This window comes from Phyllostomus discolor, chromosome 5 (assembly GCF_004126475.2).
Source record: "Phyllostomus discolor isolate MPI-MPIP mPhyDis1 chromosome 5, mPhyDis1.pri.v3, whole genome shotgun sequence".
Lineage (NCBI taxonomy): Eukaryota > Metazoa > Chordata > Mammalia > Chiroptera > Phyllostomidae > Phyllostomus > Phyllostomus discolor.
Window position 1 is genome coordinate 170,582,471 of NC_040907.2, and position 25,307 is coordinate 170,607,777.

The 25,307-nt window shown below is 62.3% G+C and overlaps 1 protein-coding gene across 2 annotated transcripts in view; it reads left to right on the forward strand.

The window, feature by feature from the left end:
- Window positions 1–25,307, forward strand: part of LOC114497548 (phospholysine phosphohistidine inorganic pyrophosphate phosphatase) — a 68,798-nt gene that overhangs the window by 12,817 nt on the left and 30,674 nt on the right. The window contains exons 3-6 of one of the 2 annotated variants that reach the window (XM_036027433.1): window positions 2,613–2,766; window positions 8,800–8,863; window positions 9,821–9,913; window positions 10,942–10,971. In XM_036027433.1, the coding sequence (XP_035883326.1) occupies window positions 2,613–2,766; window positions 8,800–8,863; window positions 9,821–9,913; window positions 10,942–10,950 (320 nt within the window). In that variant the 3' untranslated portion in view covers window positions 10,951–10,971. Of the gene's footprint in view, window positions 1–2,612; window positions 2,767–8,799; window positions 8,864–9,820; window positions 9,914–10,941; window positions 10,972–18,325; window positions 18,418–25,307 lie in introns of those variants that run through there. The other variant, XM_028513348.2, reaches the window with a different exon arrangement.

Sequence of the window (25,307 nt, forward strand, 5' to 3'; positions counted from 1 at the left end):
AGACCTAGGGGAGGACCCGCCCTCCTCCGGGCAAAGGCGGCTGGGGACCGAGCGGGCGGAGGGCAGGGGAGAATTCAGCGCCGGCCTAGAGGGGTGGATCCACGTCAGACAAGCAGACAGAGTTGGGGAGGAGCTGCGGGGGGCGCCCGGTGCCCCCCTCAGCTGTCCTCCTGCATCCGTGGTCTCCAGAAATGTATCTGAAGTGTTTTCAGACATGAATTTTCCCCCCAGGTTGGACTGCTGATGGATTTCCCCTCCTTCTCAGCGTTTTACTATGAAAGGCTTTCCGCACATGGCGAAGCTGAAAGAGTGTTACTTGGAATATTTGTATGCCCGTCGCCTTGATTTCACCAATGAGGCTCTCCCGTTTTCGCCGTTACACACCCAGCCGTCCGTCTCCCCCGTGCACCCGCCCAGCTCAGCCTTCGGTGCATTGCCCAGCAAACCACAGACACTGGTCCCTTTCCCAAACACTGCAGCACACTGTTGACTGGACGTCAGTATCTGTTTACAACTTAAGACTTTATTTATTTATCTGTAGAGAAAGGGGACAGGAGGAAGAGAGAGAGATTTTATTTCTTTATTTTTAGAGAGAGAGGAAGTGGAGTGTGAGAGAGAAACGCTGATCGGTTTGCCTCTCATGCACATCCCGACTGGGCTTGAACCCGAAACCCAGGCACGTGCCCTGACCGGGAACCGAACCGGCAACCTTTCCCTTTGCTGGACAATGCCCAGCCAGCCGAGCCACACTGGCTGGGGCTGTTTATTGTTGTTGTTGTTTAATCTAAAATTGATATACCGTCATGCACTGCGAACACCCCCAGTGTACTTTTGCTGGGTTTTGACTCATGTGCCCGTCTGTGCGACCCCCAACCCCCATCAAGATGTGGAACTTCACCCTCACCCCGAAACTTCCCTCAGGCCCCTCCTCGCCTGTCCTGCCTCCCCTCAGAGGCGCCCACCATTTGCACTTTTTTTATTATAAACAAGTGTGCCTCGTCGGGAGTGTCACGGTGATAGAATCACACAGCCTCTAGTAGTGTCGGGGTCCCCAGACCACTGCAGGCTGAGCGCTTGCCGGAGGGGTCGGAGGCCTCGGCAAGCTGCCCCTACGGCTGCCTGCTGTTGTCGCCACAGGGGAAGAATGCAGATGGTCATTTGGCCGCGGGCAGGGGCCTGGGACAAGCTCCAGGAGAATCCAGGCGAGACCTTCCAGGCACCCGCCCCCCCCCGCAACCCAGTGGAGCTGCCGGGGCTTGCTTAACTCTCCCCGCAGCGATGCGTGACCAGCCACGCACGGTGGCGTCACCCAGGGGAGCTCCGGGGGCCTCCTGGGTTGTGATTAAAGGTCAGTCAGTTGGCATGCAGTGCCCCTGTGACTGACCTTCCCTGCTCAGTCTCAGCGTCCCCGGGCCCACAACACCCCTCTCTGCAGGCAGGATGCTCTGGGGGCTCAGCGGGTCCCCCGGAGCTGGTGGGAAGCCAGACCTGGTTGGGGGAGGGGGTGCAGGTAGGTTCCAGCAGCCCAGCCTGCTGAGCTCCCCCCTCCCCCCCCGCCTCCCACAGTGGCCGTTCATCCGCGGGGCCCCTTTCCCCCAGCGGGCTGTACCGGCAGGGCCTCTCCTTCCACCGCAGGGCGGTGTTCAGCGAGCAAGCATCCCGCCGTCCGAGGTGGGCAGCGTGAGGCCGAACTAACCGGACCGTCCCAAACAGTTCTTCCGAGCGGACACCCAGGGGCGGGGCTGCCGGGCGCAGGGCGGCGCGTGCTCTGTTACAGACCGCCAGCCCTTCTCTGGGGCCCTTGTCGCTTCGCAGTCCTGCCGGGTGGCGGCTGCGTGGCCCCCTCCAGCACTGGGTGGCGTCTGTCTGTTTAGTTCTCTGGCCGGTGGGTGTGGTGTGGTGTGGTGTGTCCTTGTGGCGAATTCTGTTTGTTTGTTTTTTAACCCAGAAAGGCCAGGGTCTGTTTCTTCCTAGGAGCTGAACCCAGGGCTGGGACGGGTTCGCCCTGCAGCTCTCCTGTTGGAATTTACAGTGGGGGAGGGGAGACTAGGAGGAGGAGGAAGAGGCTTTCCAAAGGGAGGGGGCTGGGTGCGGCCCTGCTTCTCCTCCTCCTCAGGATATCCCTGGTCCCCCCCCCCCCCGCCCGCTGCCCCCCCCCCCCGCCCCAATGGGGTCTGGCTGACATGCGCTGATGGCCGTATAGTTTGGGGCCGGCGGTGGCGACGCCATGGAGGTTGCAAGCGGCCTCATCTCATCCACTTGTCCTCCAGGCCGACCCCCCTTCTTAGTGGCAGAGCTGTGGGCTCCACTAGTGGCCCGTGGGAGAGAACTAAGGGGGCTCCCTGGTGGTGCCCGTGTTGGGGTGGGTGTCCCCCAAGCCTGCCCATCTTCCTCCTGACAAACTCTGTCACCGTGGGCCATTGGAATTCCCTCACCTATAACATGGGAGCAACCCCCCTTCCTTTCCCCGCCCCAGGGTGGGAAGTGGAGAGAGTGCCCAGGGGAAGGGAGGGAGAGGCGGGTGTGGCCGACGGGAGGTGTCCAGGTCAGGGAGGACGGCAACCACGTTGCCTGGGCTTCATCCCTCTTTTTCTCTCTCTCTCTCCCCCCAGACGTCCGCTCAGAATTCGATGAGATCGACACGTCCAACCCCAACTGTGTGGTCATCGCAGATGCGGGAGAGGGTTTTTCTTACCAGAACATGAATGAGGCCTTCCAGGTGCTCATGGGGCTGGAAAACCCCGTGCTCATGTCGCTGGGGATGGGGTGAGTCGGCCCCGGGACGGGTGTGTGTGCGGGCCTGGGACTCACCGAAACCAGGAGAGAAGGGTGCGGGAGCCTGGGTGCGGGGTGACTCCCTTTTCCCTCCCTTATCTTGCTTTTTCTCTTCAATTCTTCCTTCCTTTCTTTTATAGTTTTCTAGGAGACCCACATCCACAGGCGCTGGTGGGTCAAGCTTCCCTGTGGGCCCTGGGCTGGGAGAGGCGGGGCAGGGGCAAAGGGAGGGGAGGGTCCTTGCAGATGGCCGTTGCCCTTGGAGATCTCAGAGGGCGAGCGTGACTCTCCAGGAGAACCCAGGGAGGGAAGGAGCACTTGCGTGGGACACAGCGGCCGGCATTGAGAGGTCGTGCCCAGGGGGCAGAAAGGCAGTGAGAAGTGGGCTCGGGGGCCCGGGGGCCACTCTGGTCCGGCCCCTCGGCTCCGGGTGCAGAGCGTGGTCCGTGTCGTACGGGGATTTCGTGACTGCTGTTTTTGCCTGAGCGTTTAGCATTTCCTTCTTTACAAGAGCATGTCGGTTATTTATTTATTTTCTGACACCCTTCACCACCGAGACGGCACATGGTCGTGGAAGAAAAATTAGATCTTGCACAGATGCGCAAAGAGAGGAAAAGGCACCGTCCCCGTCGCACGGGGAGAACAGCCGTCACCACCGGGCCGGGCACGTGTCCCTCCCAGGGTTCCCCTGGGCACGAGCCGTCCCCGGGGCACCTGTCCCCCTCGGCATCAGGCCTTGCCCAGTGTGGCCCCCTGTCTTCTCCCACGCACACACTGGGCGTCGTGAACAACTCTCCTCGCACTGACCCGATGGCCCCGTGGCCTGGTTGTCCCACGTGGGGGACCCTGCGGGGCCCTCAGCCCTCACGCGCCGAGGGAGGGACATTTAGGTTGCTGCTGGTTTCCTGCGGAGGTCAGGCCGTGGTGAGCATCCTGGCGTTTCGGATGAGGTGCATTCTTAACCTTTTTTTTTTTAATTATTTTCACTTTTTAAAAAGATTTTATTTATTTATTTTTAGAGAGGGAAAGGAGGGAGAAAGAGAGAGAGAGAGAAACATCAATGTGCGATTGCTGGGGGCCGTGGCCTGCAACCCAGGCATGTGCCCTGGCTGGGAATCGAACCTGCGATGCTTTGGTTCGCAGCCCGCGCTCAATCCACTGAGCTACGCCAGCCAGGGCCATTTCTGGGTTCTTTTGAAAACATCAGACTGGCCAGCCCTGGGCTCCACGTTGGTGCGCGTACAGCAGCCTCGCTAGAGCCCCTGCCGCGTGGGTTCCCACCCACCAGCCCCCACGGCACCCCACCACCGCCTCCCTCTCCGGGCCCCAGAGTCAGCTGGCTCTGTCTTATGCTGTTTGTACACACAGTAGGGAAGTATTTCTTCGTGGCCATGTCGCTGTCAGAAAAGGCAAACAAAAGAAATTATAAGAAAGAAAAGAGAGGATCTACTTGGAACTACAATATTCTAGTGTGTTTATCATACAAATAAAATGTGTCCTGTTTAGTGAGGTTTTCTCCAGGAAAACTGAACCAACAGGATGTGCATATATATTTCTGGGGAGAGAGAGAGACTCTGATTGGGGGGCGGGGGGGGGGGGGGGAGTTGGCCAGGCCAGCAGGCTGGAAACGGGGGGCTGAGTCTCACCGTGAGCCCAAAGGTAGATTCCTTCTTGCTCAGGGAGGTCAGACTTTGCCCTTCCCAGGCTTCCCACCGGCCAGAGGTGGCCACGATGTGGTGGAGGGACAGCCATCTGCTTTACTCACCGTCCGCAGATTTAAATGTTAATCTCATCCAAGAAACACATTCTCGGACACATCCAGACTAATGTTTGGCCAAACAAATACCTGGGCGGCTTGGCCCAGGCAAGGTGACACCCCCGACGCACTGTCACTGTCCCTCGGTGACCTGACAGCCCCTGCACTGGGGGTCCCTGCAGAGCCCGGAGCCCGGCTGCTTTCCTGGCTGACGCCCCGGGTGGGTGCTCAGGGATCCCTCAGTGGCCGGGCCGTCCCTGGAAAGCAGCATAACGAAGAAGCTCCGTTATACCTCATGCATGTGAACACCTCGCTCTTTAGAAATTGTCTCTAACCACGGAAAGCTGTTCCAGATCATGGGTAGTAGTCAAAATAGATACGTTGTTGAAAAAGAAAACAATGTAACTCTTCCGTAAAGGATTCAGTAGCGGGCTTGTTTGTTTCTCGGATGAGCAGCCAGCGGGCGGGGTCTCTAGCGGGACGGGGTTCTGACTTGACTTTGGGTTGGATGCTCAGAAGCGAGAAAGGGAGGACGGCTTTCCGGCCCAGGGTCTCAGGACGGCCCGAGGCCCCATGGACGCTGCTGTCACGCCTGCCCAAGTGGGGGTCACGGATGGCGCGGGGCCGCGCCCCGAAGGAGGCGGGACAGTGGGCGCTCCGGGGCAGAATGCCCTGCTCTGGAAACGGAGTGATTTACATCGGGCATCTGTCTGGACCGAGAGCGGGAATTGCCTTTGTCATTGCGTCTGTCATGCCGCCGTCAGAAAATTAAGCTGTTTACGCGGCAGACTGTGGAGGTTAATGGCTCTTGCAGGGGAGGTCAAGTGGCCATTTCGAAGGGAGGCTGTGCTGAGTAATCGGGAGAGCGGGAGAGCACAGCATAAAATCTGTCTGACGGCCTCTCCGGGCTTCCTCCGGGCGCCCCAGCACCGCGGGGCCTCCTCTGCGGCCGGGACCGGCCCGGCCCGGCCCGCCATTGCGGTTCTCACGTGGCAACAGGAGACCCGTGTATCGAGGCTCTGGTGTTTGGGGAGTAACCTGGGCCTTTGTGTTTAAACACAGTAGCTCAGGTACTTGCATTTACTGTATCTCTAAACACGTTTCAGCTCTCAGATGGCCCACAAGGTGCCTTCTTGTCTTCCTGAATGTATACGAAATTTTAAAAAATATATATTTTGGGCACTATAACGATAAGCCCAGATTCAGTTAGAGAAGAAATATTAAAGTTTCTAATTTTGATTTCAGAAGTCAGTTTTTTCTTTAGACTCTAAAAATTCAGGTCACAAAAACAAGGGTTTTTTTTTATTTTATTTATTTATTTTTAGAGAGGGAAGGGATGGAGAGAGAGAGAGAGAGAAACATCAATGTGCGGTTGCTGGGGGCCGTGGACTGTAACCAGGCATGTGCCCTGACTGGGAATCAAACCTGCGACACTTTGGTTCTCAGCCCATGCTCAATCCACTGAGCTATGCCAGCCAGGAGACAAGGTTTTTATTTTATTTTATTTTATTCATTACAGTTTCCATTCAATATTGTTCTGTATCAGTTTCAAGTGTAAAAGACCAGGTTTTAATTGACTATTTTAAGCCGCATTTTCCGTGTTCTCCTCCCCTGAGGACTCAGCTTAAACGTAAGAGAGTCCAGAGTTCTGTCCCTTGGGAAGAGAGACCCTTCCTGGCTGGCATAGCTCAGTGGATTGAGCGCGGGCTGGGAACCAAAGTGTCCCAGGTTCGATTCCCAGCCAGGGTACATGCCTGGGTTGCAGGCCGTAACCCCCAGCAACCGCACATTGATGTTTCTCTCTCTCTCTCTCTCTCTCTCTCTCTCTCTCTCTCTCTCTCTCTCTCTCCCTCCCTTCCCTCTCTAAAAATAAATAAATAAAATTTAAAAAAAAAAAAGAGAGAGAAAAGAGAGAGAGACCCGCGGGCCCAGGAGACAGGCACATGCTGGGCTGCGTGGCTGCCCTGGCAGGCTTCTCCGAGGGGGAGGTGCCCCCCGCTCCTGCGCCCTCCAGCCAGGCCCGGGCGCTGGGCCAGAGGCCCCCAGAATCCTCAGCTCCAGACAGAGCTGCGCCTGTTGCAGTGGGGTGGTGTGGTTTGGTGACTCTTTCTTTGGCTTCTGGGTTAGCCACTGCCCCCTCTTCCCTTCCTGCAGCGGCCACCAGGCAGAGGGGGTGAGGGGCCCTGGGGGTGGCTCTGGGGCGCCTGGCACAGGCTGTGCCTAGTGCAGGGTCTTCCCCTGCCCTCTCCCCGCCCATCCTCCGTGGGGGGCCATCTGTCCATTTGAGAGGCTCCCGGGCCTGGACCCTCCCATCCCCTCCCTCAGTTTCAGGTCTCGGCTGCGATGTGTCCTTCCCTGGGACACCCTCCTGTCTCCCTGTCCCCAGGCTGCCCGGCCAGTCCAGCAGCGACCGCAGAGCACACGGTTCCCCTGCCGTCGCCCCTGCCCTGCCCTTTCATACTCGCCTGCGCCACCAGACCAGGCGTCCCAGGAGGGGGGCCTGGGTCTGGACAGGCCCCTGAGTCCCACAGAGGGCCGTGGGGGGCCATGTCCTCCATGTCCGGGGGAGCTGATTGACGGAGCCAGCCACAGCGCCCGAGATCACAGGCCCCACCCAGCACACCGGCGTCTCCCCCTCCCCCTCGGCCATGCTTTGCTTTGCTCTGCTCCGCCTCACAACTCGGGACTGAGCTAAGGAAACCGTCCCTTCACAGTGTTTATCGTGGAAGGGGGAAAATGAAAGAAACGTGGGAAAGGCTGTATGAACGCAGGATGCTTGTCTGCATCCCAGGTGTGAGATGAAGGCCGTTACCAGCCTCATAGCCTGTGTCTGGGGTCACCCTTTAAAAGGGGGAGCACCTGCAGGTCCCGGCTCTAAGCAGGTGGCGGTGCTGTCTGCATAGCAGGCACCCTCCTCAGCACGTGCAGTGCCCCAGCCGGCTCGGGTCCCTGTGCAGGACCCCAGAGGGCACAGGGCCTCGGACCCTGGGGAGGAGGCCCGGGGTTGAGGCCAGGAGACGCCCCCATGGCGCCCACACGTGGGCTGCAGGATTCAGGTCCACCCGGCAGGGGTGAGTGGCAGGGAACCGGCCCCTGTCAAGGCCAAGGGCTTGGATGAAGCCTGCAGCCCCGCCTGCTGCCAGCCCCCCAGACAACACAGACCCAGCGCGGAGAGCACTCGCCTTCCTGAGTGCCGGGTGCGCCGGTGCTGGCCGGCAGGGCAGAGAGGGACCGGCCGAGTCCCGGGCACAGCGGAGCTGGAGGTGGGGCCCGGCCCTGGGGCAGCTCCTGGGAGCTCGCTCAGCTCCCTCCCTGCAAACTGGCACAGAACAGCCTCCAGGCCCACAGGCTGGAGAGACCCCTGTCCTCCCCCCCTCCCCAGCTCGTGTCTGCGTGCCTATTTCTCGTTCTCAGTCTGGGCGCACAGTTGTTTGCAGTAACATTCTCTTAATTTTTTTTTTTCTGAGCAATTTTTACATGTTGGGCATATGTTAAGGACTTGGTGTGTGTTATCTTGTTCAAGCCTCAGTCCAATCCATGAAGTATGTTACTGGGGTTTTCAGGCCCATTGTACAGACTAGGAAACTGAGGCCCAGGCGGCTCAAGCAGCCCAGAGCCCCTCAGTGAGAAAGAAATAGAGGCCCTGACTGCTGGAGCCAGAACGCTCCGCTCTTCTCCGAGTGGGCCCTGCGCGCACACGTGGTTTAAACGTCTCCTGGACTTGAAGGGCGTGGGCAGGGGGGAGGGTGACCGGGAGTGGCTCTCCCGAGAGCCCAGCCGTCCCCGTCCCCAGTGAGACGTCCCTGTCCCCAGTGAGACGGGAGGCAGGGTTGTCTTCTCGTGAGAGCGTCTGGCGCCCACGGGGCCTGGCACGTCTCTCAGCCTCTGACTAACAGGCCGTGTGGCAGGGCGCCACGCAACCGATGGAGTTTTCTTCTTCAGCAGCCGTTAGGGGTTCATGGTTAGCAGTTGGGGGTTCCATGGTCTCTCATCTTTCTCTGAATTAGCAACTGCGTCCGTCCGCCCCTCGGGCCCCCCGTTAATCTCTGTGGCAGAGTCCCCACGGAGCTGCAGCAGGGGGCCGTTCTGACTGCAGGCTGCTGCTGGCCCACCGTGCGCCCAGCCCGAGCGTGGCGGCCCATCTCGGCGTGGCGTCTGAACCGACCCACGCCCCGACCCAGTGGCCTTGCGGTGCAGGGCGGGGCAGTTTCCCCGGCACGCCCCGGCGCCTGCCCCCAGCTCACCTTGTCCCCCTCGTCTCGTTTCAGACGCTACTACAAGGTCACCTCCGGCCTGATGCTGGACGTTGGCGGCTACACGAAGGCACTCGAGGTACCGGCCCTGGGTCCGCCCGAGCCCTCAGGCTGCCTGGGGCGTTTCTGGTCTTTGTGGAGGAGCGGGTGTGCTCCCTGTTTGAGTTGCTTTTCGCGTTGTCAGAGTAGGCCCTCGTGTTTGGGGCTGTATGCTGAGCGACCCCTCTGCCCTGGAGCTTGACCCCCCCTGGTGGCTGTGGTCATTCTGTCCTCCAGTCCCCTCCTTTCCTCCAAACCCCCTGTGATGACCCAAGTGGGCCGCCCCAGCGTGCCCTCTGCCACCCCCTCGTGGACTCCGGCTGCCGTGTCTGTGTGGCTGTCCGCCTCCCTCTGGCCCTGCTCCCCGGCAGCACCTTGAGCTCGCCAAGTCTGACTGGACTCCTTCCGGACTCCTCCCCCCTGCACTTTGAAGGCCAGGCCCAGATGGGGCCCTCCGGCGCCCCCCTGACCCTCGCCTGCTCAGCGGTCCCAGCCTAGGCCCCTGCCGCAGGCCAGCTCCTGTCGCCTGCCACCCTCACTGCTCCATCAGCTCCGGCCTCCCTGCCCTTGGGTGACAGGAGTGGAGGGGTGGAAGTGCAGCTGCCCCAGCCTTGTCCCCCCTGGAGGGGCCGTGACGGAGCTGGCCAGGGTGGGGCGGAGAAGGGAGCGGGAGAAACAAGAGAACAAGTGAGAACAGCGGTCGGGGTGGCCTGCAGGATGCCTTGCGACTTCTCCAGCTGTGGGCCGGCCACCTCCCCCTCCCAGTGGGTGTCTGAGCAAAGGGTGGGGCGCCGGGGGGCAGGGACCCGAGCCTCCCGGGCAGCCCGATGTGGCATCCCCACGCTCTCCTGTCGGGGGTGTCCCCCGCCCCTGTGTCCTGCCCCTGGGAGCCCCTGGCCCACGGGCACACACTTGGGGCTCCAGCGGGAGGCCCTCCCTGCAGGTTGGTGCTGCGTTGCCTTGTCCCCAACCCACGCTGTGTCCCTCTCTCCTCCAGTACGCCTGTGGGATCCAAGCTGAGGTGGTGGGGAAGCCGTCTCCCGAGTTTTTCAAGTCTGCCCTGTGGGAGATGGGGGTGGAGGCCCGCCAGGTAGGTCACCCTCGCGGAGCTCACATGTGTGGCAGTGGCGTTGCTGGGGGGTTCGGGGGGCTCCGGCAGCCTTGTCAGCCAGGCGGCCGCGAGACCCGGTTCTGCTGGAAAGGGGGGAACAGATGGGGTAGGAGGCCCACTGAGTGATTTAACCTGTTACACGAGTTTCAGCCCAAGGGTGGGACACAGAGGTGCCTGTGACAGCTCTTCTGAGCGACCTCAGCTGCTTCTCTCAAAGGTTAAGAATCGAAAAGTCCTTTCAGTGCAGAGAAAATATTTTGTTGGGAAGACAGCCCACAGCAAGATTGAAAAGATGCATGAAATAAAACCTCGCTTCTTGCCACCTTTACACGATGACCATTTTGAGACAGGTTGCGTTCTGAACATACATCTTAAAAAGACAAAAAGTGGTTCTGATTTCAGTGTCCACCGTGGCCCTCGCCCAGGTCCCCTGCAGCTGGAGGTTTCCCGGAAGCGTTGCTGGGAAACCGGGCCCTGGGCAGCCCTGCCACCTGTTTTGGGCTGCCCCCAGGGCACAGTGTGGTGAGGCCGGTGCCCCAGGGCCACCGTGGCCTCCTAGCTGTTGGACCTGAATTTGCTGTGGGGGTTCCGGTCCTGGGCACTGGTCTCTCTCCGTGCCTAGAGGAAGGCGGCCACAGCCACTGAAGTCTGGAGCCCCTGTGCTCACTGCCCCCCTGGCTGCTCACAGACAGCAGGAGACACAGGGCTCGCGGTCCCTGGGAGACACCCCGGAAACGCCCTGTGGGGCTGGTCGAGACAGCGGGGTTGTGTGTGATGGATGAAGACCGCAGGTGTGAATAAACCGTGTCTTCATGACGTTGCTTCGTAGGTGGGGCAGACCTTCTCCTTACGGTGAGACAGATTATGACACCAACACACACGAAAGCAGAGAGAGTGGCACAGCGAGTCCCCCAAACGTCCCTTCGTCACCCAGATCCCACAACTACAAGATGTTGCCACAGTCCTTCTTCTACCCCCGTTCTTTCTTCTCCTTCGCTATTCAGCAGGTTTATTGACTTTAGAGAGAGGAGGGAGGGCGGGGGGGGGGGAGAGAGAGAGAAACCTCCGTTGGGTGCCCCCATCTGCCCTCCCCCCCGCCCCGACGGGGGGTGGAAGCAGCAGCCTTCCGATGTGCGGGGCGGCACTCCGACCGGGCAGCCCGGCCAGCGCCCTTTTTCCTTTCTTGTAAAGAATTCACCTGTTTTTTTTTTTTCATTTACCTTTTTTTAATTTCTTTTTTTATTTCATTTAAATGTTGTTGCAGTACCATTTTCTTCACCTGTTTTTTTTTTAACTCTTGCATTGTAAAGCAGACTTACTGTTATTGTATCCTTTCTTATTGTCGTGTGCCATTCAAAAAGGAAAGTTACCTTAGACACAGCCCTGCAACGCTTTAAAACACCTGGCGAGGGCCCGGAAGCACACAGGCGACGCTCAGCCCCGTGGGTCCCTGGGGGAACGCAGGTGAGAGCCACGACGAGGTCCCCCCGGCCCCCGGCACCCGCGCAGAGGGCCGTACCCATGAAGGAGCAACCCCAAAACCAGGCAATGACCAGCGTCCGGCGAGGCCGCGGAGAACGCGGGGCCCTCGCGCAGGAGGGAACGCTCGCAGGGATGTGCCGCGGGGCGGCCCCCGGGACGGCGGTGTCTGCACAAGTCATACCACACGGGAGCGCCGCACGACCCAGCCGGCCCACTCCCGGGCGCACCTCCGAAAGGATCGACAACGGGTCTGCAAATAAAAACGTGCACCTGAGCATCCGCAGCAGCGTCAGCCACGACAGCCCGAAGACAGAAGCGGAGCGAGCGGAGGAGGAGAACGCGGCATATTTGCGCCGCGGCGAGCGCCAGCTGGAGGAAGGAGACGCTGGCACGGGCTCTGACGCGGGCGGAAGACACGGTGCGTGCGGGAAGCCGGTCACACGGGCCGCCTCGTACATGTTTACAGGAAACTGGGAAGAGCCCGGAAGGGGCACCTCCGTGCGGACGTCGGACGGGCTAGCGGTGGCGGAGGGGGGGGCGGGGCGGGGCGGGGCTGCGTGACGGGCACCAGGGGTCCTCTGGGGCGAGGACGACGTCGGGGTCCGGATGGTGACGAGGGCGGCACCGCGCTGCGGAGTGAACGCACTTACTGCCACGGGTCTGAACCTTTAAACTGGTGACACCGGCCGATCTGGGGTGTGTTGGACCGCCCCACCCCCGAGATCAGCAGCGACGCCTCGGTGTGAGCTAACGCCGGTCCTTATGCGTTAAGTCATACCGCCCGTGTTTAATGTCCCCGTCTCGGGTGTGTTCCTCGCCGTCGGTGAGTGTGAGTCAAATCCAGACGAGCTCTGTGCCGTCCCTGCTGCCCGCGGCTGTCGGGTCCCTGCGCGCCACTCCCTGTCCAGCCGTTCGCCGTGAAACCCGGCGGCTACTGCGCGAGCAGAGAGAAGGGCGCCGCGAGCCCCCGCGGACCCACCACGGGCTCCAGCAGTCGCCAGCTACGAGACCACTTACAAAAACGGCTCGTAACCGTTTGTTTTGACGTAATGTCACGTGCATAGAAAAGTCGCCAGAACCGTCACAAGGGACCCCCCCCATACGCCCTTACAGCGACTCCGCCCGCGCTGCTGCCCTCGGCTGGAACAGTCGCGGAGCACGGCCAGAGGGCGCCGGCCCGAGACCGTCTCCGCAGGGGGTCTGCAGGCGAACGAAGGGTCTCGTGCTCATCGGCCACCCGGAGAGCGTCCCACCGGCACCTCGCTCGGGCCACGCGCCGTGCGTGGTCCTGTCGGTTGGGGGGTCGGTGGCGCGGGCTGCGAGAGACTCACGAAGAGAAGGAGGGACGGGGTTCTTCTCTGCACTTTCCCAGGGAGGGGAGGGCCGGGTGCGGAGCAGCACCCCAGCCCCGGGGGTCGGGGCTCTGAGCTCTTACCCGGCGATCACGTGGGCGTCCAGCGGGGTGTTGTGTCGGCCTCGTGCAGGCTGCCGCTTGTCTCCGCGTCACCTCTGGTGCGGGGTCCGGTCCCTCGCTGTGGTCCGTCATGGTCTGTGTCGGAAGTTCCGGAGCCTCTGCACCTTCAGGGCGCTGCCGGTCAGTTCCAGTCCTGAGGACAGAGGCCCATGACACAGTTCGGCTCAGCCGTGCTTCGTGGGGCCCAGCCAGCACTGGCCAAGGCGGCCTGAGAAAGGGGCTTTTGTCCTGTTGGTGTCCCCGAGTGTCCTCCGCTCTGGGGCAGGCCCTCAGTCTTCCTTTGTCTCTCAGGACCGTGGCATTTTTAAGGAGTGCTGGCCAGGGGTTCTGTGGAACGCCCCTCAGTTTGGTCTTTCCTGATGCTCCCTGCTGCGATGCGTTCGGGGCGGAATCTCACGGGAGCCACACTGTGCCCTGGGGGCGCGTCCCCTCGGGAGGCAGGTGACACTCCGTGCCCGTCGCTGGCGATGTCTCCCTGGGGCGTCAGCCAGGGTTCTCCACTGCCAAGTTGCTACTTGTCCCCGGGTAACGAGTACGCATCTTGTGGGACAGTCCCTGGTAATCCTCTTCCTCTTCCTCTTCCCTCCTAATTTTCGCCTCCGTCCATCCATCTCCTGGGAACAGTCCCCACGGAGCTGCCGCCGGAGGGACGGCGGGGTTCCGTTCCCGTCACCCCGTCCGCGCCCGCCCACGGGAGTGCACCCCAAGGGGGAGTGTTCCTTTCTCCTCCTTCACCAGTTCATTCCAGCGTGCACTCGGAGCATTTGTGTGCTTTCAGGAGTCACAGTCCGTTTCTGGTGTCATGCATCTTCTCGCTCAGCGAGTCCCATCTTCGGCGTCGGCCCCCCCCCCCCCCGCTCAAGAGGAACCCCCGAGTCTCTCATCTGCACCCCCCGCCCCCCTGGATTGTTTTCAGTCAAGTCCCAGAAATCGAGTCCCTTCATCCGTACATACTGCTGGGTCTCTAAAAGGCAGGGACTCTTCTTTAAAACACAAATACTGCCCCTCTCCCACCTGAATGATACTAACAGGAGCTCCTTGGTATCATCAACCCCCCCCCCCCCCCGCCCCCGTCATGGCCTGGTCCTGCTGCGAGGAAGGCTCTGGGTGTCAGGCCGGCCTCAGGCGCCGTCGGGGTGCATCGGCTGCACCTCGAGGACCCTTCCATGTGCGCCTCTGCCCGCTGGACTCTGGGGGCTGGTGGCGGGGCTGGAGGCTGGGCCCGGGTCCGGCGGCTCGCTGACGGGCACTCTCTAGGTGGCGGTGCAGAGTGTCCGGTTGTCCCCTTCTGCGGGGCTGGCGGCTGTGGAGGACGGGCCCCCGACTCCGTGCCTGCTGCCCTCAGGGCTGTGGAGTGGCGGTGATGTCTGAATTCTGTCTTTCCTCCCTCGTTCCCCCCCTCCCCGCCCCTTCTCTACAGGAGAGCTCCCCACCAACTCTTTGCTCCCCCGGGGCACAGTGCCTGCAGGAGACCGGATAATTGCCTGTTTCTTTCCCGTGTTCATGAATGTTCGCGATCATGAGGTGACTCTCTGACGTGCTCCCGAAGCGGCAAAGGAGATTTAAAAATACAGGCACTGTTATAAAAACTGGGCGTAAACACACTGGAGGTGTTTCGACCCGTGCAGCTACTGCCTTGTCTCCACCAGGGCAGGGACCACAGTGACTCACCTGGGACCTGCGGGAGCCTTCACCGTGGCATTGGAAGGGGCCTTCCCCGTGACTTCTTTTTATTTTTTCTTAAAGATTTTATTTATTTATTTTTTAGAGAGGGGAAGGAAGGGAGAAAGAGAGAGAGAAACATCAATGTGTGGTTGGCTCTCATTCGCCCCCCACTGAGGACCTGGCCTGCAACCCAGGCATGTGCCCTGACTGGGAATCGAACCGGCGACCCTTTGGTTCGCAGGCCGGTGTTTAATCCACTGAGCTACACCAGCCAGGGAGCACCATTGCTTCTTACTTTTTATGAAGCTGCGGTCTGTTTCTGTGTTGATATTGTCCCTTACGAAGTGGCCGACTGCGGGGGGAATGACTTAGCGCTGAGCCATCTCCGGGTGTCAGGGGTGGGGGGAGTGGGGCCTGGGTTCCTCACGGACCCATCCTGGGCTCATCCTAGATGTCACCTCGAGGTTCCTCCCTGTGGGCGTGTGACCCTGGGGCTGACACACAGACCGCGCTGCTTGCTGCCCTGGGGGAGGGGGAGGAGCTCCCGGGAAAACTAGGATGTTGCGAACCTCGGGCTTTCCTGGGAGAGCTCGTTAGCGCTCACAGGCATCACCTGTTAGGATGGGCGCCCCCTGCTGGGCCCCTAGGACGGCACAGAGGACACCGTGGCAGGCAGGCGGGCAGGCAGACGGGCAGGCGGGCAGTGAGGCGGGTGGGAGGCCCGGTGCTCCTCGCACCAGCCCGCAGTGAGCGGGGAAGTGCAGCCCAGGCCTGACAGGTGGGGTTTCTCTCCTTCATTTCCCCCGACAGCGCACCTCTTGACCTCTATCTTCTCACCAATGATTTTTTAAATCCTAAATGATTTGGCAATAATTGCTCCTCCTGGCGTGATTATTGCCCTTCACCGACAGTAAATTCTGTGAAGTCCCCAGGGCCCGAGTGCATTCTGGTGTGCAGAGCCCGCACGCTGGCCCAGACAGGCCTCGCCGCCCCGGTGGCTGTGCCCCTGGAGCCCCCGCACCCCGCGCCCCTCCAGCCGCACTCGGGCTGCCGGCACGGCCGGGGCCTGGGCATCCCATCGTGGGGCAGGATCACAGCCGCTGCTCCTCCGAGATTCGCCCTCCAGGCGCCCACGTCTCCGGCGCCAGCTGCATGGGCCACAGCTACATGGGTCCTCACCCAGGAGGGCCCGGAGTCTGTTCTGAGGGAAAGAATTTCTCCTGCCCTGGGGGGGGAGGGGTGGGCGCAGGCACAAGTGAGCACGTGCAAGACTGGACTTTCCCCAGAAGCATGGAGGGTGCCGGGCAGGACGTGTGGCCGTTGGAACCTTCATTCCCTAAGGAACCTTTTAGCACAATGCCCCGGGAGCCTCCGAGATTAGGGAACCTTCTAGCACGATGCCCCGGAGCCTCTGGGAGCCGTGGGCAGGGGGCTAGGTCAGAGCATGGCGACTGCCCAGCAGCTGACCTAACTAACGGTTCCAGGACAACAACCCCTGGAGAAGGGCAACATAGAACCTCACGCTGGGGCTTACGGCCGGCCCGGCCACCTGGGCCAGGCCCCTGCCCACTCCAGCCCTCTCCTCCCCTGCGAGCCAGGCGGTTGCCCCGGTGGCCCTGGCTTTGCAGGCACCTTAGAGTCACCTGTGGGCACTGCGGGCTCTGCTGCCGGCTCCACTGCCAGTCCCTCGTCGGGGACCGCACGTTGCCCCCAGCGGCTTCCTCTCCGGTGACTGGTGGCCCCCACGCGGCTGGGTGGGGACACGCGGACACAAAAACCCAGCCTCGGTGGATCTGGCAGCCTTTTCCCCAACACCAGTCTTTCTGGAACAGAAGAATACTGCCTTTACCGTGTGTGGGTGCTGGCCCCTGGCTCTGCGGTTTACTTCACGTTTCTTGACACTGACTCCTTTCCGAGCTTCAGTCACGCACTTCGGAAGGAGCTTTGGGTCACTGCTGTACATGGAACAGCGGAATCGCTCATTTAACATATGCAGGTGGCTCCAGAAAAAATACAGAGCAGTCCCAGTAAAACTGTATCAGTCTTTGTCTGAGTAAAATTGTCGTAAATAGTACGTCACCAGGATGCATAGCTCACTTTGGGAACGTGGAAGTACATGGAAAAGGCTAGAAAAAATATACGGAAACATCTGAAGTTGAGAAGATTCACTGGAGAGAGGGCAGTTGATTTCAGCGCTCTCACGGGTCTCGCGGTGGGCTGTGGCTACCGGCAGTGGGCAGAACCCTCAGCGCTGGCGGACACTGGCCACCTCCTCCGAGCTTCCTCTGGGGCCAGCGCGCCGGTGACTTCTCCCACGGAAGCCCCTCCGGCCTCGGCTGGAACAGGACTAAGGGACAGGGGCTTGTAGTCTCTGCCGACTGTTGGAAAAGCCTCGTGTTTGCCTGAAACTACCTGCTCCGTCTGTGCGGCACCGTCTCCGTCTTGGTCCTCCTCCACAAGCTGCTCTCGATTCCCCCTTATTTAAAGGCCTGTTCACGGGATGTCTCCAAGGACAACTGCTCAGGCTTATTAGCCTGTGCTTTTGGAACTCACCGTGTGCCTGCCCTGGTGAATGGCGACAGATGGGCAGTTAGCACCCATGTGGTGTCCCCCGCTGGGAATGACACTCTCATCCACCCCCCTACACTCTCAATCTGATTGACCCCTCTGGCCCTTAGGATCAAAGTGCAAAAACCTCACTTCCTCCAGGAAGCCTGCCCTGACTACCACCTCGCCCACAAGGACAGGCCTCATAGCCTCCTGCGTCTTCCTCCCTGCACTTTATTACAGGCCCTGACTGGGTGTCTGAGAACGTAGCTGACGGATCATCTGCATTCGGCCAGCAGCTTCCCAAGGACGGGGACTGCATGTCCGACCCGCTGTGTCCCCACTGCCTGGCCCACAAAGGGCTTGATACAAAGGTGCAGGGGCACTGGAGGCAGGGTGCCATCATGGAAAGGACTGTGACCTCTCTGCAGTGGGGCGAAGTTAGGAGTTTCCCCGATAAAACGCTTCCTTCTTTTCCCCACTGAACGTAGGTAGACGGCTTATGATGCCAGTTACTGACTTGATGCTTAGCACCTGTGATTGCACTTAAACGTCACACCGACTATACCCATTTCACAGCTGCAATGGAGGCTTGCCCGTTGTCCCTCGTCCGGTGTCCGGAAAACGGTTGTTGTCTGTCGTCCGTCTGATTTTCTAGTTGCCTCAGGTGGGAGCGCGCTCCCTCGTGGCTGCTTGTGAGCAGGATCCGGGCTGTGAGCGTTGCCCCTGCTTGCACTTGCACGCTTGCGTCTCTTATTATTTTGGTTTTTAGAGGTAGTGCCTTCACTATGGGAAGCAAAACTTTTTAAAACCGTGACCTTCAAAGGTCTCACAGGGATTTGCTTAGTTTTCACAGAACCAAGGGTTGACGGGGTCACCTGGCCCCAGAGTGCTTCGCCACACACTAAACTCGGCCCACGTGGGAGTGGGGGTGAGGCAGGGCTGGCCCGCATGTCCCCCCGGGGCACAGTGTCACTCTGACGCCTGCCGGCAGGTTCCAAAGTGCCCGGAGCTGCCTGCACCACCCGGAGCGACGGCCCAGGGGGCGGTGGGAGGGGCGCTCCAGGTGGGCTGACTTTTAATCGACAGGACAATGAGTCTGCCTCATGTCACTCGTACGATGGGGAGGGTACACATCAAACCAAGCAGTTTGTTATGTCAACAAGGACGAAGGGGCGGGACCCTGCCGACGGGACATCTGAGTGCATTTCCCCATGTGACAGGCCATCATGATCGGAGACGACATCGTGGGTGACGTCGGTGGTGCCCAGCGGTGCGGGATGAGGGCCCTGCAGGTGCGGACCGGGAAGTTCAGGTACGTGCTTCGCGTGGCCGGCTCGCCGGCCGCCGCCCTCCGTGGGTTCCCGGGGCGGCCGTGTTCTCATCCTGTTCGGTTGTCCGGAATGAAGGGGGTCGTTCTTCCCCCGTGGAAGAGCGGTGGGCGGGCACCCGCTGACTCGTCCGTGACTGTGCCCCGAGCTCGGCCCGGCGGCCCTTATGGTCCAGGCAGTGGGGGCGCAGAGCAGCTCTGGGTGCCGGGCTGAGGTTCCGGATGGGTCTGCGGAGGCGGGTCACGTGGAGGGGAGAAGGCAAAGGCTCCGGCCGTCCCGGCTGCTGCCCGTAGTGGGTTGGGCCGAGTGTGGTCCGTGATCCTCCCGTCCTTGGCCGCGTGGCACCAGCTAGGGCTTCTGGGCGCTCCATCCCCCCCCCCCCCCCGGGCACATCCCTCCCTCTGCTGCCACTCTGCCTTCGTCACTACCCACGAGACAGAACCCAGAGGTGGCAGACCCTGGGTCAGGGACGGGTCAGGGGCACTTTGGAACTGAACCTCCGTCTCCAGAGCCTCTGGGTGACGCTCTGTGGCCTGATGCTGCCTGGCTCGGGGCGGTCCTGGTGTCAGCCGTGCCGCCGGGAGCCGGGCCAGCCGCCGGCACTGCCCGTGAGCATCGCTGACGATGAGCACAGGACGGCCGCCTCCGTACTGGAAACTGAGCAGGGGGTGGCTCAGGCGGCAGTGAGGAGTGGGGTGTTTTGCACAGAAACTCTGCCGGGTTCTTGGGCATGGAAGCAGCTTGTCCATCCCAGCAAGGTGTGGCCTCAGTGGGGTCTTTCTGGCCAGCCCGAGCCGCCCACCGACAGCCTGAGGATGTACCGACCTTGCCCCAGGCCCCAAGCGTGCCTCAAGGTCACTGTGCCTCGGAAGAAGGTTCGCACACGCAGCCGGGATGCCCGTGGACATGCAGGGGGACGGGTGGTGGGAAGCTGCGTCCCACCGTGTGCCACCAGCCAGGGTCAGTGCCTCTCCGAGCTCCAGCGACCCCAGTTCCCGGACAGAGAAACCCACCAACCGCTGGCCAGAGTCCTCCAGGCTGCCTTCTCCCTGTGGGTGACGTGGCTAGTACATGTTTTTTTCTCTTTGGGAAACTGGGATTGTGTTATTTCCTAACCTGGTATGTTCTGGACCTGTGTTTTGTGGCATCGCTCCGTGGCCTTTCCTCCCCATTTCAAATGCCGCAGGACCTAGTGGCACCCAGTAAGCGCTCGGCCAGGGGGGTGACGGTAGTGATGTCTCTCTCGCTCCCTCCAGGTATAGCTGCCTGCCCCAGTGTGGGGAGGGAGGGGCTTAGGAGGTCTTAGTTTTTTAAGAGGGAGAGAAACATCAGTGTGTGCTTGCCTCTTGCATGGCCTGCACTGGGGACCCGGCCCGTGCAACCCTGGCACGTGCCCTGACTGGGAATCGAACCAGCGACCCTTTGGTTTGCAGGCCGTGCTCAGTCCAGTGAGCCACACCAGCCAGGGTGCCTGTCTTCTCTTTACGGCCTTGAAAATCTCAGACCTTCTGAGTGGTCTGTGTGTAAGGGCAGGAATCTGCTGTCGCTGCCCTGCAGGACGGAGGGAGGAGAGCCTCAGCCCAGTTAAGAGAGGGAATGAGCCACCCACGGGGAGGCCACGCGGCAGGAGAGGAGACTGGGCTGGGTGGGTGTGCAAGCCGGCGGGGACCTCCCTGCAGCCAAGCTGCCCCAGCCGGGAGCCGGGAGCCGGGAGCCAGAGCTGCAGGTGGCTGCCCAGCACCCGCAGCGTGGGTGGTCCGGACTCACCTGTGCTGGAAGTCACCATGCACACGGGATTCCCCACTGAGCGGGAGGAAAGGAATGTGAAAGTGGGCATTCATCTTTTCATACTGATGGCAAATGCTGATGTTTTACACTTATTTGTATTTCTGTGACCCTGGCTACTAGAAAGTTCTTGCTTGCCTCTGGCTCTCATCAGGGTTCAGTGCTTTCCTGTGGGGCAGGGGGGCCCCTGCACCGCCCCGTCCTCCCAGCAGAGGGCACTCTTGGCGCACAGACGACACCTCGGCTGGGTCAGGGCCCGGCGGGACGGTCGCAGGAGCTGTGTGCTCCGCGGCCCCCGTGGCGCTGGAAATCCACAGAGGCCGGACGGCGCCCTGCACAGCGCCCTCTGCAGGTGCGCGGCCGGCTCAGGCCAGTGAACAGCCTCGGAAGTCAGCCGGCGCCCTGGGACATGGCTTGCGGCCCTTCCCTGCGGGCCCCCGCCCCCAGCACCCAGCTCCGTCCAGGGCTGCCCCGCCCACCTCCAGAGCCCGCCACCCCTCTGGCCGACTGTGTGAGCGAGGAGCACTAGGTTCGAGGGCCAGCACGTCCCCTGTCAGCACCAGGGGCAGGGGCTGTGTCCGGGTGTGAGCTCTGTTCTTACTGTGCGGTGCGGATCTGCTGGGGTCCTGCCGGCTTCTGGTGCTCAAGAAGGAAGGAGGCAAGAGGGGGCGACGGGGCCTCCCGGGGGCCCTGCTACAGGATACAGCCTCGGGCCGGCGGCTGCTGGGTGCTCACACGGGTGCTCGCACACGGCTCGCACACAGGCGCAGGCCGGACTGTGTGTCTGGGGCTGCAGCGCTGCTGGGGAGTGAGCTCGCCCGTGGCTGTGAGACCCACCTGTGACCGCCCCTCCCTTCCTTCTGCTTTTGTCATAAATCGGTGTCGGGAGAGGTCACAGGGTGGCCTGAGCTTGGGAAGCCCCAGCCAGAAAGCGCAGCCCCTTGTCGCAGGAAGGGCCTCGGGCTTTGCTCCGGGGCGGGGTCCCCTCTGGCAGCCCCATGGGAGCAGGGAGCAGGGAGCGGCTCGGGGCAGACGGTCGGCAAACACGTCCTGGACGGGGCGCACAAAGCTTCCCTTTCATACCTGCTGGGCTTGGACTTCCAGCCCCACCGGGGCGCGGCCTCACCTGGCTGGCAGGTGGAGGCCTTCGGGGCGTTCTCGGCCTGCCCTGTTCCTGGCGTGTCTGACCCGTGGGGCCCGCTGGCGGAGGCTTCCAGCAGGAGGCTGGGAGGCTGCCGCTCCGCCCCGACCCCTCGCCCTCCCTCTGTGACCGCGGGTCCCGAACGGGCCAGGCTAGGGCTCTTCCCCCATCAGGGCGCCGTGCCCTTCGATGGCAGGTCCTCGTGGCCCCAGAGGGTCCCGGAGACCCAGAGGGTGCTTGCTCCAAGGGGCTCGTTCGGGCGAGACCGCTGACCCCTTGCCCAAGGCTGCTGCCCAGCAGGGCGTCGCAGAGGCCCGGCTGAAGTGCCCGACTGTCCCCCTCATCCTGCTGGGGACATCCCGCCCTCGTGGTCAAATCCTGCAGAGCTCTGGGGACCGGGGCTGCGTCCTGGCCCCTTGTTGTCCCGTCCTGGCAGATCCAGACAAGAACCATTCTTCCCGGCGCCCAGGGGCCATCTGTCCACAGCGGGGGAGGAGCAGTGTCGGCGCGTGCCACAGACCCCTCCTCCCAGGCACAGGCCAGCAGGGGGCAGGATCTCCCTGAACTGTCCCCCCCACGGCCCCCTGTTCTCGGGCACCCTGTTTGGAAGCACAGGTGCGGGTGGCTCTGCCCCGGGGGCCCCACGCCAGTCGTGTGCCTGAGCCGGCCACTCGGGGCCCACCCTCAGCTGCCCCCTGTTGCTCGTTTACTCTAGGCGGGAAGATACTTAACGAGCCCGGGGCGTTCTGGACATGCAGTCTGCCCTGTTGGCCTTGAGAGGGCGAGTCTCCTGGGCCCGGGACTCCCTGTGTCCTGTGAGGGCCCCTCCCGGGCTGGGGCCCAGGGGTCCCTGTGCTTCCGGCTCACCAGGGGCCCCCTCGCCATTGGGGACTTTCTGGGCTCCAGGGTGGCCGACGGCTCCGGGGTCCCGGTACCTTGCACGAGGCTGGAAGAGGAGGGGGGCTGCGGAGAGCTGGACGGTGGGCGCAGAGGCTGGGGGGCACCCGCCCAGAGCCCGTTGGCTGTACGGAGTCAGCCGCCACCCAGGCTCGACTGGGTCTCCTGTGACTTTGTGGCCGCCGACCCCGGTTTCCCCGGAGGAGGCTCTGCTTTCTGTGTGGAATGAAGTGGAACGCCCCCCTGGTGGCAGGTGGCGTCTGAGGGAAGTGCGTGGACCCGGGTGTTAATTTTTCAGCAGTTGCAGCGGTTGGGGCGAGGCCAGCCACGTTCCGAGCCAGGGCTGGTCTTCACCAAACAAGCGCAACCGTGGTGGGGCCCTTCCGTCCTTGTCCCCACCGCCCCCCGCGCCCAAGGAGAGGAGCTGTGTGGAGAGGAGCTTCGGCTTGGGCAGCGTCCGGCCCAGGGCAGGCCCTGATGTCGGTCACCTCCCTCTGCCCAGGGACTTGGCAGAGGGAGGTGACAGGTGGCGGCCCCCAAAGTCACATCTTTGCAGCCTCTGCAGTAAGGCCAGCTCACCCCGCGCCCTCCCTCTGCCTCCTGGGTGGGGGTGGGGTGGGGTGGGGTGCCAGGCAGGCCTGGGCAGTTCTGCCCGGCCACAGCGTGTCAGGGAAGTAAGGCGACACCGTGCTGGCTGCGTGCGCGGCAGGATCCGTGGCCAGCCCGGAGCAGTGTCAACCCCGAGGCAGACCTTGGCCACTCAGGCTCTGCTGACGCCCCAGGCCGGCCAGGGCCCTGTGGGGAGCCCCTCTGAGGTCTGGGGCAGCATCTGGCTGCCGTGCTGCAGCCCAGGGGTGACCAGGGCTCCTGCGCCTGGTGGGGGGCGGGGGGCATCCTCAAAGCTCTGCATTGTTGCCGCTGTTTTCTGATGTCCGGGGGAGGGGCATCTTGGGCCCACGGATGAGGCCTCTGACTCCTGCGTCTTCCCCAGCACGACGGAGGAGGAGGAGGAGGGGGCGGTGGCTTGGGGGCCCCACCCTCGCAGACGCAGCTCAAAGCGGCTCTTATTTCTGTTGACCGGACGGCACTCGGTGTCCTTGGTGCTGAGGTTCATCTGTGTTGCGGGCAGGACCCAGGACGTGCCACCTGCTTGTGCGCCCCTCCCCCTCCCCAAATATCTGCGGAAAGCCTGCCGTGTGTGCGCCCGGGAGGTTGAGGGGATGTGACGGGGCCCCCTGTCCCCCAGGGCTGTTCCTTCTGGTGCAGAGGGGCTCCAGGGAACCGGTGGCTGAACCCACAACCAAGATCCTCCTGGGGAGTGAGGTTCGAGGCTCCTCCCCGACGCCTGCCGGCCCGCCGGCCGCCTCTCCCCCAGCCACCTCCCCTGTCTGCACAGCTGCCCCAGGCAAGCAGCCGTGCAGGTCCCAGGCCTTGCACACAGTCCCCCTTCCCCGGGCTGTGAGCCGCCCACCTGGCCCACCGAGGGGAGGTGGGGGGAGTGGGGGAGGCACTGGGAGCCCGGGCCTAGCTGCCTCTTCTACTCTCCCCTGTGGGCCTGGGGACTCGGCTCCGCCAGTGTCTGGCCCCCTCACTTTGCCCATCCACCATCCCCAGTGAGGGTGAGGTTGCCCCCAAAGGGGCCAACATTATTTTGGGGGCGAAAACCCTTGGCTACTACAGTTGTCAGTGGTTTCCCAAAGGGCCTTAGGACACGGCAGGCTGGGGCGGCGGGCACCTTTTGCTCCTGCCTGCTCTGAGTGTGGTCCCTGTGCTCCGGCGGGCTGGCATTCCTCCGCCCCTCCCCGCCACGGGCCCTCGGCCTGTGCACGGGACTCGGGCTCAGCCGGTCTGGAGCTCGCCGAGCGCCTGGCCACGGTGACCAGCATGTGATCTGAGTCGGGCCAGCGAGCTGGCCCAGGACTTTTCCAGAACCCCCAGGACAGCAGCCAGTGAAATGTAAGCTGAGAAGCACCAGTGGCCACCTCTGTCAGCCCAGGGAAACCCAGCCCAAAGGTGGAGCCGCCCAGCAGGAGGAGAGGGCCCCTAGTCACATGTTTCAGGGCCTGGATCGAGCTCTGCCTGAAGCTGCTCCCACCTCTGGCCTTGTTAGTGGCGCGCACCAGCAAATTAGCATTTTCACCAAACAGGAGCATGTGGGACAGCAGGTTGTGCCTGCGGCCCCTCGATCTTCCTGGCTGGTCAGCCGAGTGGGCTTCCTTCGGCCCCGGGGAGCCTGCCCCCGGGTTCTGCCTTCGTCCTGCGTGTGCCCATGGGTTGTGTGAAGCCCGGTTCCCGGCAGCCCCTTGCCAGGGCCAGAGAGAGAGAGAGACCTCCACGGTGGCCTTTGGCTTGTGTCACTGCTGGCTCTCCCCAGGCCCTGGCCGGGGCCGGAAGGGACCTCGTTTAACCTGGGAGGGCACGGTGCCCATGAAGGTGTGTCCGAGCTGTTCCAAAATAGCACGGGCTGCCCAGAGCGGGGTGAGCCCTTGTCACTGGAGATGACCCGCCGGCGCTGGCAGACCTCCTGCTGGGAGGCTGCAGAAGGGACCTCGGCGGCCGGAGGCGGGGCTAAATAAAGCCCCAGCCCATCCGGAGAACGCGGCGGCATTTGAAGGGCGCCTGTCGGTGCCGGGTCATCTCTGCGCCTCGGGTCCCTGGGACCACCACCTCGGGAGGCCGGGCCCGCGCCCCCATCGGTGGACACGGCGGTTCAGGGTCACCAGCTGCCACCTGCAGGCGTGGAAACCGAAGCCCGGGCGGGGCAGGGGCGTGGGTGCCGCCGTTCAGGTCTCGGATTCCTCCCGCTCGGTGACCTCCCTCCAGGCCTAGGGCTGTCCTCGGCCGCGCTGCAGCCCAGCGGTCCGAGCCTCAGGGACAGAGGCAGGCACCCGGGGACAGAGCAGCAGGACAGGGGCTGGGAAGAAAGACACCCCCTTGTCCCTGGCAATGTGGTCACGGCTGCACCTCTGGGCGCCCTCTAAATATTTTACGGTGCAAGTGTAACGCTCCTATCAGAACAAGAGTCCACTTACCTCCCTGTTTCCCCCGTCG